The sequence below is a fragment of the Ahaetulla prasina genome, chromosome 8 (genome assembly GCF_028640845.1).
Source record: "Ahaetulla prasina isolate Xishuangbanna chromosome 8, ASM2864084v1, whole genome shotgun sequence".
NCBI lineage: Eukaryota > Metazoa > Chordata > Lepidosauria > Squamata > Colubridae > Ahaetulla > Ahaetulla prasina.
In genome coordinates this window covers 8,850-23,419 of record NC_080546.1, presented here as the reverse complement: position 1 = coordinate 23,419, position 14,570 = coordinate 8,850, and the positions used below count along the sequence as shown (strand labels likewise).

At 54.8% G+C, this 14,570-nt stretch overlaps 1 protein-coding gene across 1 annotated transcript; it reads left to right on the top strand.

Moving 5' to 3' along the window:
• Positions 1 to 6,989: 6,989 nt before the first annotated feature.
• Positions 6,990 to 11,943, top strand: LOC131203113 (transcription factor LBX2-like). Its single transcript, XM_058193050.1, has 3 exons — positions 6,990 to 7,604; positions 10,480 to 10,952; positions 11,318 to 11,943. Exons 1-2 carry the CDS (start codon positions 7,283 to 7,285, stop codon positions 10,944 to 10,946), a joined length of 789 nt encoding a protein of 262 aa, XP_058049033.1. The 5' UTR covers positions 6,990 to 7,282; the 3' UTR covers positions 10,947 to 10,952; positions 11,318 to 11,943.
• Positions 11,944 to 14,570: the final 2,627 nt, after the last annotated feature.

The window sequence follows — 14,570 nt, the reverse complement described above, 5'->3', positions numbered from 1 at the left end:
TTTGGGCACAGAAAGGAAGAGGCGGGATAGGATTGAAAAATTTATATTTTAAATGGGAGTCATAAAATAATGTCATGGAATGTGAAGGGTACAGGAATCAGATTAAAAGAAGAAGATTGGAATTTAAGATTAAAAGATTTACCAGATATTTTATTTTACAAGAAACCCATCAGAAATCTGAAGATTCAAATAGAATGTATATAAAAGGTATGCAAATATATGAAAAGCATTTGGAACTTCAAAAGCCAGAGGAGTTGCAACATGATATCAGATAGGGTGTATTTTGAAAACATCAGGTAATTTTGGATGAGGATGGAAGATATGTAATAATTGTTGGAAATCTTAATGAGGAAAAAGTGACACTTGTTAATTTATATTTACCAAATGAGAAACAAAGAGAATTTCTTGAAAAATAACAAAATTTTGGAGAATGAAATGTAGGAAAAGTAATTGTGGCTGGGGATTTTAATTTAATCAGAGATAAAATAGTGTGTGTGTGTGTCAGTTGTGTGTGTGTAAAGTGTGAAAGTTGGTTTTTGAGCTTTTTGTGGCTGTGTGAAGTGCAGCTGCTTTTACACTGTGTGTGAGTCAGTTGTGTTGTGTTGTGTTTGTGTAAAGTGTGAAAGTTGGGTTTTGGTACCTCTTATTGTTTTTTATACTTTATTATTTTTATTATTTATTGTTATTGGCCACGCCCAGCCAGCCATCTGACCACCAAGCCATGCCCACCAATTAAGCCACACCCGTAGGTGTGGTACAGAACCGGTAGGGAAAATTTTTAGATTTCACCCCTGGACTACAGTGCAAGAACATGTTGCCGAAGCCAGACTGTTTTTTGCGGTTCACACTTCAGGATTACTTGTTTATTTTTATCCTGCTTTTATCATTTTTTATAAATAACTTGAGGCAGAGAAGATACCTAATACTACTTCCTTCTCCTATTTTCACCACAACCACAGCCTTGAGAGATGGGCTTGGCTTAGTCACCCAGTGGGCTTTCATGTCTCCTGGTTTCTAGCCTAGTGCTTTAACCATTATCTTAACCACTTAATCTGTAACATGGTTTGTTAGGATTTAAGTTACTGTTATATTTTTTCTAGTGAATTTTTAAATTATTTTGGGTCCTTCTTAGTTGCTGTAAATATTGCAAGTCTGGTTTATTTTAATAGCAGCACTTCTTATAATTTGACAAATAAATTCATGCCCCACAGAGGACTGCTGCTCGATTATTTTGTCTCCCCAGCAATTTAAGAACAACAGCACCTGGTTCTTGGCCAATACAAGCTTGGCCGACCCTGATTTGTGAGAAGGTCTCTTGGCTGCATAGATCCCAGGGGGCTTCTGACAAAAATAAAGCAGTGGCTATTCAGAGTCCAATTATAAATATTATAAATTATAAACATGACAAAGTAATGCTGCGGTAATAAGGCGCATCCTGGGAGCACATCAGTGGCCTCTGCTCAGTTGTTTTCATAATTGGCCACATTAAAAAAATAGGTGAGTTTTGAGACTGTGCCCATATCTTAATTTCTTTAGCAAAGTTATATACCATCCCACTCCAATAGCTGGCATTGAGTACACTGAGATCATAAAATATGGAAGGAATGCCAGAAGAAGGCCACAGCAAAATCATCCTCCTGCTCCATGACACAAAGTGAGGTTGGCTGCCATGGGAGACTTCTGTGCTTCTTCACACTTGGCGTATTCCTGGAGGAACCTTCAATAGCTTAACGCCTCTGCTCTGCTCGGGGCTGCACCGAAGCCCTCCTTCTGAGCCTCCTCCTGACCCACTTCCTTCTCGGGAAGGCCGAAAAAGCTCCGGGGAAACAAATGCCACAGGAAAATGTGAAAAACAACAAGCCACTAAGTGGGGCAGGAGTGGTGCGGCACCTCCACAAATGCTTAGTCTTTGGCTGGGTCTTTTGGGAGTTGCAGACTATCTTTAAGGCTAACTCACAAAGAGCAGATTGCAACAAATTCAGCCACAAGTCTACTTGACACCCAGACTCGCTTGATAGTGGGATGGGAATAATATAATTTTAATAAATAAATAATAAACGTGGAGGTTACTTACTAGCAGCCTGGCTAACATTGCCTGTTGTCTACGGGACACTGGGGTGGGGCAACTGCAGGAGCTGGGGAAGATCCCCTCTTGCTCTTGAAATCTAAACCTTAGGAAAGAGATGGAACGATTTGCACAACGGAAATGAAAGCCGAGGTATTGATATTTTTTTTAAAAAAAGATTAGGACCCAAATAGGAATAAACGACAGCAATATTCACAAGAGGAGGAGCCGCGAAGGCGGGGGTGGGGGTGGGGCTCACCTTTATTCCAGAACGGGGCCTCAAAGCTTGTTCCGCTGGGGGAGTCCAGGCAAACCGTGGCAGCAACTTCTGCCTTGCAGAAGCGATGGACACTACAGGCCCACCTTCCAATGGCTCATAAAGGGACTACATTGAAAACTGCTGATCCTATAGAAACACGCGGTGTGATTCTGAGGCAGAACACAAAAAGGATACTCTGTTCTACTCAGGACCCTTTTCTTCCTTGAGCGTGGGGGAACGGCCTCTCGAAATTGGCAGCGGGGCACTGAGGGCAGCCTGGGCAACAGGCGCCCAAGCATTCAACCCGCTCCCCGCAGCGCTGCTCTGAAACGGCGAGGTAACTGTAGACCGCAGAGCCCCGACCGCGCCGCACAAATCTTCAGAGCGCCTCTTTCCGAAAGAGCCCGGCGAGCACTTCCTTCCGCAGGTCCCGCGAGGGACAGCCGAGCCGGGGGGGGGCGGGGGGCGGCAGAAGAGTTTTGCGCCTCCGGCCCCGGTCTCCTGCCCCGTTGGCCTCCTCCAGGACGCGTGGGGCGTCAATTCGGCCGGGTGCAATCCCCGCGCCCTCTGGGGTTTGGCTGGGGTCCCGGCCCTCTTTACCCCATCAAGCTGGAATAAGCGCCAATGGGAGAGGACTGGCCAACATCCCCACTTCTCATGAGCTGCGAGGCAGTGCTCGAACTTTGCCGAAGATGGCGCCTGGCAAGAAGGAAGATAGATGCGATCCATCGGGCAGTTCGGGATTGGCGCCGTTTCAGCGTCTGAAATATATGTCACATTGCGAGGCCCCGACCTGGCCTAAGCTGGCAGGAGGAGGGGGAGAGGGGCTGTCTATCCAGCCAGAGCCGAACCGCTAGTCACAGCTCTTCCCCACCGCCATTTCCCCGCCCGAAGATGGGTCACGAGGGGGAGGAAAAACAAGGATGTGGAGGGTGGGGGAGGATAACTCCATTCTGGCCTTTGTCAGGGATCGGGCAAAACCATTGACCCCCCCAGGATGCCCAAGAGCCGTCAGTCCCACTGGGCCGGTCTGCGGTTGCCCCCTTCGTTCACGGCGTCTCGGGCCTCAGGTACAGCAGACCAAAATCTCCACACATTTCCGCCACTCCCGCCCCCACAGCAGCTGAATTGGCGCTGTGGGATTTGTCCGTGCAGGAAAGTTGTCATCTATGCGACACTCCCCCTCCCCATTCCCAGGGTGGCGGTGGCCTCCGCCCGTTCCTAATCGCTCATGAAAACGGCCCATCTATCACTGCACGCGGGATGAAAGGCTCCGGCCTGGAGATGCGAACGAACCCAAACAGAGTGACAGCTGAGTTTAAGCCGCCGCCGGCCTGGGACAAACATCTTGGCGGGCGAGAATCGCTACCGAAACCGAGGCGAGAGGCTAGATGCCGGGCCCGGCCTGGTCGTCCGAGCTTGTCCGGATGATCTTTGGCCTAAACGCGGGGAGCCGCCTTGTCAGTGTCCTACCAGGGCTGGAGTCTTTCTGGGCGGCGCTGAGATGGAGCCCCTTCGGCGTTTCTCCGTCAGCCGGCGGGCCGATATCTCCCCAAGCGGCGGTGGAGAACGGCTGTCTTCTTGGGCCCGGTGGCGGGGGGGAGAAAGGGCCCTGGTCCTCACACATTTGTTGGGGAAGGGCCGGCAGCAGCAGCTCGGAGCTCCCGCCGGAATCTGTCTCGGCAAAAGGAGAAGAATTCGGTCCGGTCTTCCAGGCGGAGCAAAACTTCGAGCAGAGGCTCGTTTTCTAGTCCTGTCCCCCACTCCTCCGAAAGCTTCAGGGGCCAAGCAAAGGAGGGAGGCGAGGACAGCGGACCGGCGGCCTTTGGCTTTCTCGCAGCGAATCGTGCAGATAGCTGAGGGCACCTTGAGACGAGAGCGACGCAGAGGCTGGGCGTCGGGGAAACCGTCTGGGAAACGTGGAGCTGTCTTGAAACTCAGTACGGCATTTAGGCTGGAGCACAGCGGTTTAGCTGCGAGGGACCGAGGCCGCCGCAGTCCTCTTGCTCTTTCTCCCGGGGCCCAGAGGCGCCTCGGCCTTCAGGATTTCTCTCGCCGGTCTCCGCACTTTGGACAGAGCGCTGCGCTTGTGGGATAGAGAGCAGAGCAGAGCAGGAGGCTGGCGCCCTGAAGTTAGGCCGGAAGCCGGGAAGCCTCGGCTTGTCTTGCAAATGGTAGAGGGGAAAAATCGGACCAAACCCGAAGCCGATGCCTGACTAGGACGGTGTAGAACCCTAGTAGGACCTCTCGGGCACTAGAAATTGGAGAACACACACGTACAAATGACATGTGCGTTCCACTCTTCCCTTCCGTTCTTTGCAGTCGGGACAGCAGCTGCGGAGTTTTCGGGCTTTGTAGATGACTCTTCAAGAGGGGGGGCGCCCCTCTCGCCGTCCCTGCACGGATCTCGTCTCTACGTGTTCAAAGGGAGCAAAGCCTTTTCTAGAAGATAGAGGGGGGAGGGGCAGAGGAGGATCTGGTGGACCCGCAGGCCTGTTCGCTCTCCTGCTACGTGATTGGGATTGGGAGTCGGAAAAATGTGGGCGGGCGATGGCCATTGGTACACTGTCCTGAGCCGGTCTTGCCCTGTTCTGGTGTAGCGAAGGGCAATGCAGCTTCCATTTAGTGGGAGCTTTGGAGAAAGGGCGCCTGTGTCTCTTAATTGCCCGCTTCTCCCTTGGGCAGTCGAAGGAGGAAAGGTCCCTTCTCCCACCCCGAGTTAGCGGCCCAAGCTCCATTGGCTCGAAGGACCGGAGGGAGAGGGTGCCTCTGGCCTGGAGAGGGCCTGGCTGAGGGCCGCGGGCCCACGTACAAATTTCCGCCTGCTGTCGACTGCCCTGCTCCCTCCCGACGGTTCTCCAGCCTGCCAGAGCCCTGCCTTCCCTGCTCCCGGAAGACACGGCCTCTCTGCAGCTGGCCGGGGAGGGCATCGGCAAGGGAAGAGGTTTACAAGCTTGCGGGATCATGGAGCTATTTGTCTGAGGTTTTTATGGCCTGCCGGGACGGTGAAATCCAAAACCTGCCCAAGAATCCTGCGCTGCGGGTCTTAATCACTCCCAGACGCGGCGCTTTTATGGGCCATTTAGAGCAAGGGAACCCATAAAACTGCAGGCAAGCAAGAGCCCGGAGCAGGGGAGGAACACGGGGTGTCGCCTCCGGTGGGATGGGGTGCCCAAGAGGCCCCTTCCTCGGGAGGCTGACCTGGTCTCACCACCGAAGAGCTCCCGAGCTGCTCAGGCGGCCTTCAGCTTCAGGCAGGCGGCCGGGGGACTTTGAAGAGCTCTTTATGGCGGGGGGAGTCGCCTTTATGAGTCTCTTTTAGTAGGATATTGCACGTCTGCGATGCATTAGCAGTGGCGCGAGGAGGGAGGGCTCAGCGCCCTGCTTGGCCACAGGCTGCGAGGCTAACCAGGCAAGGAGGGCCTGATCCACGCGAACCTGAGCAGCGCCGGTGCCGGCCGAGTCTTTGGCCTGGCCCTAAAGCAGCGCAAGAGCGGTTCTGCCGAAAGGCTGCAAGGAAGGAACAGCGCGAGGTTCCCGAACGGGCAGCGCAAGGAGGAAACCGAAAATAGCAGCAGGGCCTAGACAAATGTGCGGCCTGGGACCTTTCCTCAGTGCGTCCGGGATCTGCCAGAGCAAGAGCTGAGATTCCGGTGGAGAGGCGAGTTAACGGAGCCTGCTGGGGAAGGAGCGGGAGCAGGGGATCGCAACGGGACCCTCTGACTCGGCCTCAGGAGAAGAAACAACGGCGCGGCTAAAAATAACAAAAATTAAACTAGCGGGTGGGGGGAGCCAATGACTGACCCTTGGGCAACAAGCGGAGTTCCCGGTGCGGCCCTGAAAGGCTGGAGCCAGAGAGGCGTTTCTGTCTGCTTCACTCCCGCACCGATCCCCGATCGAGACAGAGGAAACCGTTGGGAACTGAACCGGATCTCTCCGACGCCAAGCGACTCCTTTGCAAGGTCGGCCGATAGACAGGGCTGGAAGGCTGTCACACAGGGCCCCAGAACAACGGCGTGCCCGTTCCGATACCTCCTGCAAAGAAAGGGAGGGAGAAAGGGGGCTTCGCCGCTGCAGGCTAAGGGCATTAGGAATGGCCTCCGCCACTCCAGCAGAGCTAAAGACTTGGGTCGGGCGGGGACGCGAGCTGCCAAGTCTCAGGGCCTTCCTCCGGGAACGGGACTTGGCGCTGGCCTCACCGAGAGAATTGTGGTCGTTGAGAGACCCGGAGAAGGTAGCCCGTTCCCTGGAAGAGTGGGAGGGAGGGAAGAGGTGCCGATCCGCCGGCTCTCGCGGGACTGTCGGGATAAGCAAAGTCCGCATGGAAGGCGTTACCTGGACGGCCGAAGGGGTCTTGTTCCACGCCAGTGCAGTGAACCACGCCAGTGCAGCTTGGAGCTACGAAGCGGTGGTTCCTTCGAGAGCGATGAGGCGGTGGCCTGAGAGTGACGGACGCCTAATGGTCACGGTGGCCTGAAGAACGGCGAGGCGGCGGCCTGAGAAGCGGGGATCCCTTTCCCTTCCCGCCCCCGGTCCCCCGCGCCTCCCCCCCTCAGGCTCAGGAACCTTTCTAACACTTCGCATCTGGCTCCTCCTACGCCGTGCCCAGCCGATGGCCCAGCCTGTGCGCCTTTAAGGCTCTAGCGCCCGAGTGGGCTTGGTTGCGACTGTACGGGCTCGCCAACAGCGAGAAGCGCAGAAGACCCGACGGGCGCCCCCCCCCCACAACAGAGGCGGCCCAGAAGGGGGATGGGCGGGGGCATTGTGCCACTCTGAAGGCCTAGGCCGGTGTCGAGGGCCGCTTAGCACCATCCAGGGCTAACGCGCCTGGTTTCTTGAGGCCCGAGGGCAGCCTCGTAATGACCCGCAGGGGGTGCTGAATCCTCGCCCGGCCCGCTCTGGCGCTTGGGACAAGCCGGGGCCTTTCCTTCCCCCTTCCCTCCCTCCGTACCCCGGCAATGACATCCGCGAAGGAAGCGAAGGCTGTTCCCGCGCTGCCGCAGCCGGGGGCAGCAGAAGAGAGTCGCCGGAGCCCCCTGGATCACCTCCCTCCCCCTGCCAATTCCAGCAAACCTCTCACACCCTTTAGCATCGAAGACATTCTCAGCAAACCTTCCGGGCACAAAGCCCCTGCCGCCCGCCTGCTGGAAAAGGTTGCCGGCTCAGCTGGAACCCCGCGGAACGGTGTGCCAGCTCCCGACTCTCCACTCTGCGCCCTGGAAGAGCTGGCTAGCAAGACGTTCCAGGGGCTGGAACTCAACGTGCTTCAGGCGGCTGAAGGTAAGGGCGGTTGACCACCGGAAGGAGGGTGGGCAGAACCGGAGGGGCCAGGCCGCTAGTTCCGCTCCCTGCTTGCTCTGCGGGAATCTGGGGGTCACTTGCTTGCAAAGGGGTTGAGAGCGTGAAGGAAGCAGGGCTACTTCCACCTTGCAGTGCCCTGGAATACCCCATCGCGGCAGCGCTGAGTGTGGAGAAGAAGCGTAGGGTTCTCGCCCGTCGCCCCACTAATGATTTGTGGCCGCAGAATTTCTCCCACGCCACAATCCACAAAAACAGCCCGGGTGGCGCCTTCATTCCTGCTCTAAGCCCAGCTGGTAGCCCGGGAATTTCCTCGTTCGACTGAACCCCAGAAGCTCTGCCTGCTCCGACGATATTCTGCTCCAAACTTCCCAGGGGAGCTCCGCGGGTGGCGGGCCGGCAGCAAAGCGCTGTCGCAATTGTTTCCGAGCTCCTACCAGGCCGTTTTCTCCGCTCCCGCTGGGCGACCAAAAACAGGCGTGTTAAGGTCCAATTTTAGCGGGAGTATCCGATAATCCAAGCCGCCGAACTCAGATGCAAGTCCCGCTATGCACTGAAGCTGGCCTCCCTTGCTTCCCACGGCCACCCCCTTCCGATCCTCCGCCCGGCGTCTTCAAGAACCCCAATTCTTTGTTACCACATCCAGGGAATGCTTGGAACTTGAAGGCCTAGCGATCCACACCCAGCTCAACAAATCCGTCCGGTATCAACCGGTCCTTCCCACTCGGTGGGAAACTTTTAGCCAGAATCTGCATCCACTGCATCCAAATCTTTTTGTTTCCCAAAACAATTTTCCATCTGAATCTCAGTTTTAAAATGTTTATTTAAATTGTCTATCCTGACTGTATTTTTTTAAAAAAACCTGATGTTGGTTTCATTTAAAATCATCATCGCAATTATTTTAATAATAAATATTTGGTATTTTAATTTAATAACTAATATTTCAGAACTTTTGGAAATGGTCGATATACAATTTAAGATAATAAAACAAAATAATTAACAGCACCGTGCTCAGAATTTGGGCAGTCAAATTGAAAGATTTCTCCCTGCAAAATCTCCTTCCCAAAATGAAATTGCAACTGTGAGCTACATGAGATTACTGAAGAGTAACTATAATTATTATAATCATAATAGTATTATTATATACAAGTACAATTATATTTTTATTACATTTTTGCACCAATGCAGTTTACAATTTTTTATTACGGTCTTATTTTATTATATATTAAAATATAATACACAAACACATCTAATCTTAAGAATTTATTACACATCATTATTTATCTTAAATTGTTTCCCCTTTTTCTATCAGAATTTTTTAGCCATTTCAAGAAACCCTTATTTCCGTACTAAAACAAGGAATATTTTACACTCCTCTTCTTCCCTGCTCTGCTTTTATAATTATTTAGCCTTCGGCTATTTTTTTCAAAAGTGCAAATTGAAAAATGCCTCCCAAATTAATTCCTGCGCTCAGTTTTGTTGAAAAAGGGGCAGGCAAGGTCAGCTGATTTGCGCTTCTTTTCATCAATCAAATCAGTTGATTGCTTTAATTTCAGGCTTATTGTAAAGATCTTTGTTTTTTCATTAGGCGCTACTGAAACGCAGTCTTGGACGGTGTTTCTGCATTTCTTCTACCTAGAAATGGCTAGAAACTAGAAGGCACAAAAAACAACTTCTATTAGTGGAGAATCCAACATTTCAGACACGGGTCAGGAGGTTGAGAAAAATTCGGCAGGAGAGGCCAGCCCTTCCAGTCCTTTATGTTCAGAGCAAGTGCGGGATTCGCAAAACAAGGAAATCAGAGAGAGCAAATCGCTGCCGGTCGGTCTGAATCCTGCTTTGAAATTTTGGAGAGCGTTTTGTCATATTCTACAATCAATTTCTAGGCGTTCTTAACACATCCAGGACAGGCTTAACCCCTGCGGACCCCTAACTCCGCACTCCGGACTAACCCCCCTTTTTCTGCCCCTCCCGGCTGGAGGATCGGGTTCTGAGGGACCGGCGACAAAAACATTTGCCCGGCGGGGGCGGAGGGACCCTGCCAAGCTGTAAGGCCTGGGACGGCTTTGATCCCTTCCTCTGAAAGGTGGGAGAGATCAGTGGATAGATTCAAGGGATTCTCGCCAGGTCCGCTTCCGAAGGAGCTGCTGCCTTCTACGAACGCCTGTGCCTGCCCGAGGTTTTCACCCGAGGCCTTCGAGTCCCTGCCAGGAAGGGGAGGCTGCAATTAAGACATGAATTTCCGCGGGGGGGGGGGCGGGGGCGGGCAAGAGCCTCTTCGCCCTCCTCCCCAAACCAAAGACAAGGATTACCCTTCCTTTTCGGGCCTAGGTTTGGCTCCAAATGTTCGCATCGAGATCGCTCCCGCCATGCAATATCGGAGGAGATGCGCGGAAGGGGCCTTTCCTGCGCTCCCGAAAAGGGGTTTCGTTTTGAAACAGGAAAGAATTGTAGTCTTCAGTGGGGTGCTTTGCAGACGGGAGCGGGCTCCGGAGAGGCGCACCAGGGACCTTCTTTCCCTTTCTCCTGACGCCCGAAGGCCTCCACACCAGGAGCGCAGGAGTGCTGTGATGGTGCTTTTTCTTTCTTGCCCAGGTGCCCCCCCCCCACAGTTACATACACAACAGGAGGGTGACTTTCGCTCCGGGAGACGATGCCCGCAGTGGGCCGGGCTTGGTTTGGACGGAGAAGGAGGAGGGAGGGGGAGGAGAGGCAGCTGGTCTGGGCACTCCAGCGCCCTTCTGAGTCCCCGCTCGGCTTGCCTTGGCCCTGGCGCGGCCGAGAGCGCGGGCAAATTGACCAGTCAGCCGGCCTAGTAACCTGACACAACGACGACTTCTTCTTGCCTTTCATGCAGGCCGGGACCAGTTTGGCGCCTTCGGGCCGCGCCCTCCGTCCAAAAAGCGGCGCAAGTCGCGCACGGCCTTCACCAACCACCAGATCTACGAGCTGGAGAAGCGCTTCCTCTACCAGAAGTATCTGTCTCCCGCCGACCGAGACCACATCGCGGCGCAGCTGGGTCTGAGCAACGCGCAGGTGATCACCTGGTTCCAGAACCGCCGCGCCAAACTGAAACGAGACCTGGAGGAGATGAAGGCCGACGTGGAATCGCTAAAGAAGTTGCCCCCCGCAGCCCTGAAGAAGCTGGCCAGCATGCCCGAGCTGGAGCCCCCGGGAGTCTCCGGACCTGCTCGAGCCCGCGGGGGCAACCTCTCCCGGACGTCGCCCCCGCCCTCACCCAGCGCCTCACGTCACACCACGGACCCTTTCTCCGACGGCGAAGAAGAGGAGGAGGAGGAGGAAGAGATCGACGTGGGAGACTGAGGGCCGGTGAGGGGGCGATACGGGAGGGAGAATTGCCCCCTCCAGCTGCCGCCTTCCCCCTTCTTGCCTCTGAATAGCAAGGCCGCTTGAGGAGTACAAGACTGGGCTACAAAACCGTTCCTATCGCCCGTGCCTCCCCCGGACTGCATCTGGCCCTCCTGGATTCCCGCAGCCTCGTCCCCCAACCGCCATGCAAGGCACCTTAAGCGCTCCTCCCATTCCTGATCCGCAATTCCGCATGTGCTGAACGATCGCCAGGCTCCCTCCCGCAATCTTCCTCCGCTCCTCCTCCGGCCCCTTTTTGGGGAGGTTTTGGTGCAATTTTTAAAAGTTTAATTTTATTGTTGTTGTTATTGTTATTATTTTTCCAGCGCCCCATTGCCCCTATGGCCTCGGCTATTTTATTTGTGAGTTCGTGTCCTTCCTTGGGTGAGGCGCCACTGGGGCACCTGCGGAGCAGGAGAGCGGGTGACATGCAGCAGATGGCGGGCCGAGCTAGAGTAGCCGCTCGCGTCCTTTCGGAGCCGTGGTGAGGCTCGAGAGATCTGAAGCCGGCATCGCTGGGCCTGCAACCTGGCCTACCGAGACCGCCATGAGACCCCTCCAGGAACTGATGGCAACCCGGCCTTCTGCACCTCCGCCGCTGCTTCTCCCCCATTTTTCGGTCGCGTGTGCTTGTACATATTTGGAATAAAAGGACGTACTTGATGCCAAACCCGCTTCCAGCATTTGTGTGCTGACGGGGGAAGTCCGGGGGGGGGGGAGCCGAAAAACTAGTTAAAGTTGAGGTGCTACAAGAGTCGTAGAAATGGCAGAGGCCAGAAGCACGCCGTTGGGGAGTGGCTGGGGGATAGGGGCCCGACTCTTTCTTGGTGTTGGTAGAGGAAAGGTCTGGAATCTCGTCTGGCTCAGCTGGACGGGCTCAAAGCCATCGGAGAGAAGGTCTCGGAGATCTTTGCGATCTCAGGGTTGGCCTGGATCCCTGCTGGGGGTTTGCAGGCAGAAAGCCGTTCGAACTGAAGCAGCCTCGGAGGAAGCCAAACGACCGGGGCGGGGAGGGCTCCTAATGAAGAAAAATGGAGCAGAGCCGAGGCCCCGACAGAAGCTGAGCGGGCGGGGCTCCTCTCCCGCTCCTCCCCGCAGCGCCTTCACCCAGAACAATTCAATTAGCCGCTGGGAGCCGCTTCTGCCATCTGCTCTGCCGGTGAAAGAGAGCCTGCCCCACCAAAGGACGGAGCAGGCAGGAGCGACGACCCAAATTGCTGGTGGACTCCCCCAGGAGAGGTGGGGTCGTGAACTAGACGCTCGGCAACCTGAGGTGCCACAAGCCGGGAGCCAGGCAGCCTCAACCCCGGAACGCACGATCCTACTCCGCGAAGGCAAGCCCCAAAGGTCCGCTGGTTCGCCCCACTTGTTCCCCTCCACAACTGGATCGCCAAGGACCCCGCGGGGCTTCGGGACCGGCGGCGTTTGCGAGGGGGGAGGCTGGATGGGACGGGCTTCCGGCAAGTCAGGGCTAGACAGCGGAGATGAGGGTGGGGGAGCTGCGGCACCCGTGCTCGTGACCTGGCTGGCAGAAGGGCTGCACTGGAAGCCCCATTCCCCCGTTTCCCACGGAGGGTTGCCAGAGGGGGTCGGCTGAAATCGAAAGGAATGCCTGGAGGGGAGGGCTGGAGGAACGGCTAAGCTGACTCAAAACCAAACCCCGGCACCGCCAGCAGGCAGCTCCCTGGTTCTCGTCGTCCCAAAGCAGGAGGCCCAGCGGCGAGGAGAATCCCCAGGGAAAAGCAGCGGAAGCCTTTCTGGGCAACCCTCCGCCAGAAGGACAGGGGCAGGCGAGGGTCGGCTTCCAAACGCCGGATTTCCTGAAGAAAAAGTCCGGCACAAGCAGCCGGAGCGGAACTCCTCCCTTCCTGGGAGAGGGAAGACCGCGGCGAAACAAAGCGAGGCCGGACGACGAGCAAGAGAATTGGGGGGTGGGGATGGGGGTGGGGTGGGATGGGGGCTTCCCTTCATCTGGAAGGCCCGCACCAACGGCTCGGTTCGCCTGTCCAGACAATCGACCCGCTCAGAGAGGTTGCAAAGCTAGAAGGCAGGCAAAGTCGCTTGCTCAGTCTGGATCACGAAAAAATAGAAATAGCAAAGCTGAATAGTCTGAAATAATTCGAATTGTACGGCCAAGGGAAGCGCCCCGTTTCTCTACCCAGAACTGCCGGGGGAGAATCTGCACAAGCCAGACACAAAGGGAGGCCCGGGCCGCCTCTTCTTCGAGGCGGCTGCCTGGCCTTCCTCGACCTTCAGGGCGCCTGGGGACAGCACATCAGCAGCCCGGGGTCCTCCGGCCAGGAGTCTTCTTCCGGCTGCGAGGTGGGGGTTGTGGAGCAGGGTCGAGGCCCTCGGATGCTTATGGAAGCCCCAGAAGAAGAGCGAGGCAGAACAGTGTGGAGAGACCACCTGCCAAAAACTAGAGGAGCTCAACGGGGCAAGTGGGGAGGGAGAAGCCTTTAGGCGTCTCTTTGTTCCACAATGGTTTCGCCCTCAGCAGAAACAAAACGTTCCTCCTTGCAGTCTCCCTGCAAGTAAATGATGTTCATTGAACAGGAATGAGTCTGGCATACACGTGCACGTAGGCATCTGTCCAGGTGCCCTTCCTTTTCCTTAAGGAGGAAGCTTGTCTGAGTCAAGGATGCAAATGGCGTGTGTGTGTGTGTGTGTGTGTGTGTGTGTGTGTGTGTGTGTGTGTGTGTGTGTATGGGGTGAGGGTGGGAGTGCAGCCTTCTTGTGGAACTGCTGGAATGTGGAATGGCGGGACAGCGGTGGGTCTCTGGCAAGTCTTTAGTTGGCTAACAAAGGCACAGAGGCAAAAGCAGGCTAGAAAAAGCTAAATGCTTAAACAAAGATAAAATACTAGAATGGGCTCCTGTGTCCTTCTGCAATGAGAAGGAGATGGATTTTCACAAATTCTCAGAGGGCCAAGCATAACTTCCCAGAGTGTGTGGATGTTCCCTGACCTGGACATCTCACAGGGAAAGGAAAATGGACAGCTTTGGGGAGTGGGCTCCCTTCTCAATTTGGATCCCTCAGACAGTGAAGCCCTAAGTCACAGGGAGGGGGGAGTTGACTTTAAAGTTTTCTATGCAGAGTTAGCCTGGTTAACCAGCTAAGAGCAGCATTTTGCATAACTTGCAACTTCCGCTGGCAATATCAACAGGATACTTGGAGGGCATGAGGAATCAAATGAGTTTAGGAAGGGCTGCAGCCTGGTGAAAGAGGGCAAAATCTTCTCTGAGTGGCTACAGAAGGATGGTGCCCAAATTCCAGGCCTTCTTTCAAGAAGGAGTCTGAAGGCCTCTGAAATCAAGGCCACCTGTTTCTCTACATCCACAATAGAATTTCTCTACATCCACAATAGAATTCTCATTGGGCATTCCAAGGAATTAACTCTTTCACTGGATGGGAGCCCCATTCCAAAACTCCAGGAACCTCTGCCAGTTGATACAGATGTTGAAGAGCACTGAACCAGGTGGGTCCCAAGGGGGACTGGGGGCCAAAAAGGAGCCTGTCACCCTGGATGCTACCTAGACTTAGCCTGGCATTAAGGGCTGCTTAGACATCTGCACAGCA

What these genes read in the sequence shown, in the direction of transcription:
- LOC131203113 (XM_058193050.1), top strand. Translation starts at nt 7,283, where the DNA reads ATGACATCCGCGAAGGAAGCGAAGGCTGTTCCCGCGCTGCCGCAGCCG. An exon ending in CGTGCTTCAGGCGGCTGAAG is followed by an intron (nt 7,605 to 10,479) that starts GTAAGGGCGGTT and finishes CCTTTCATGCAG; the next exon opens with GCCGGGACCAGTTTGGCGCC.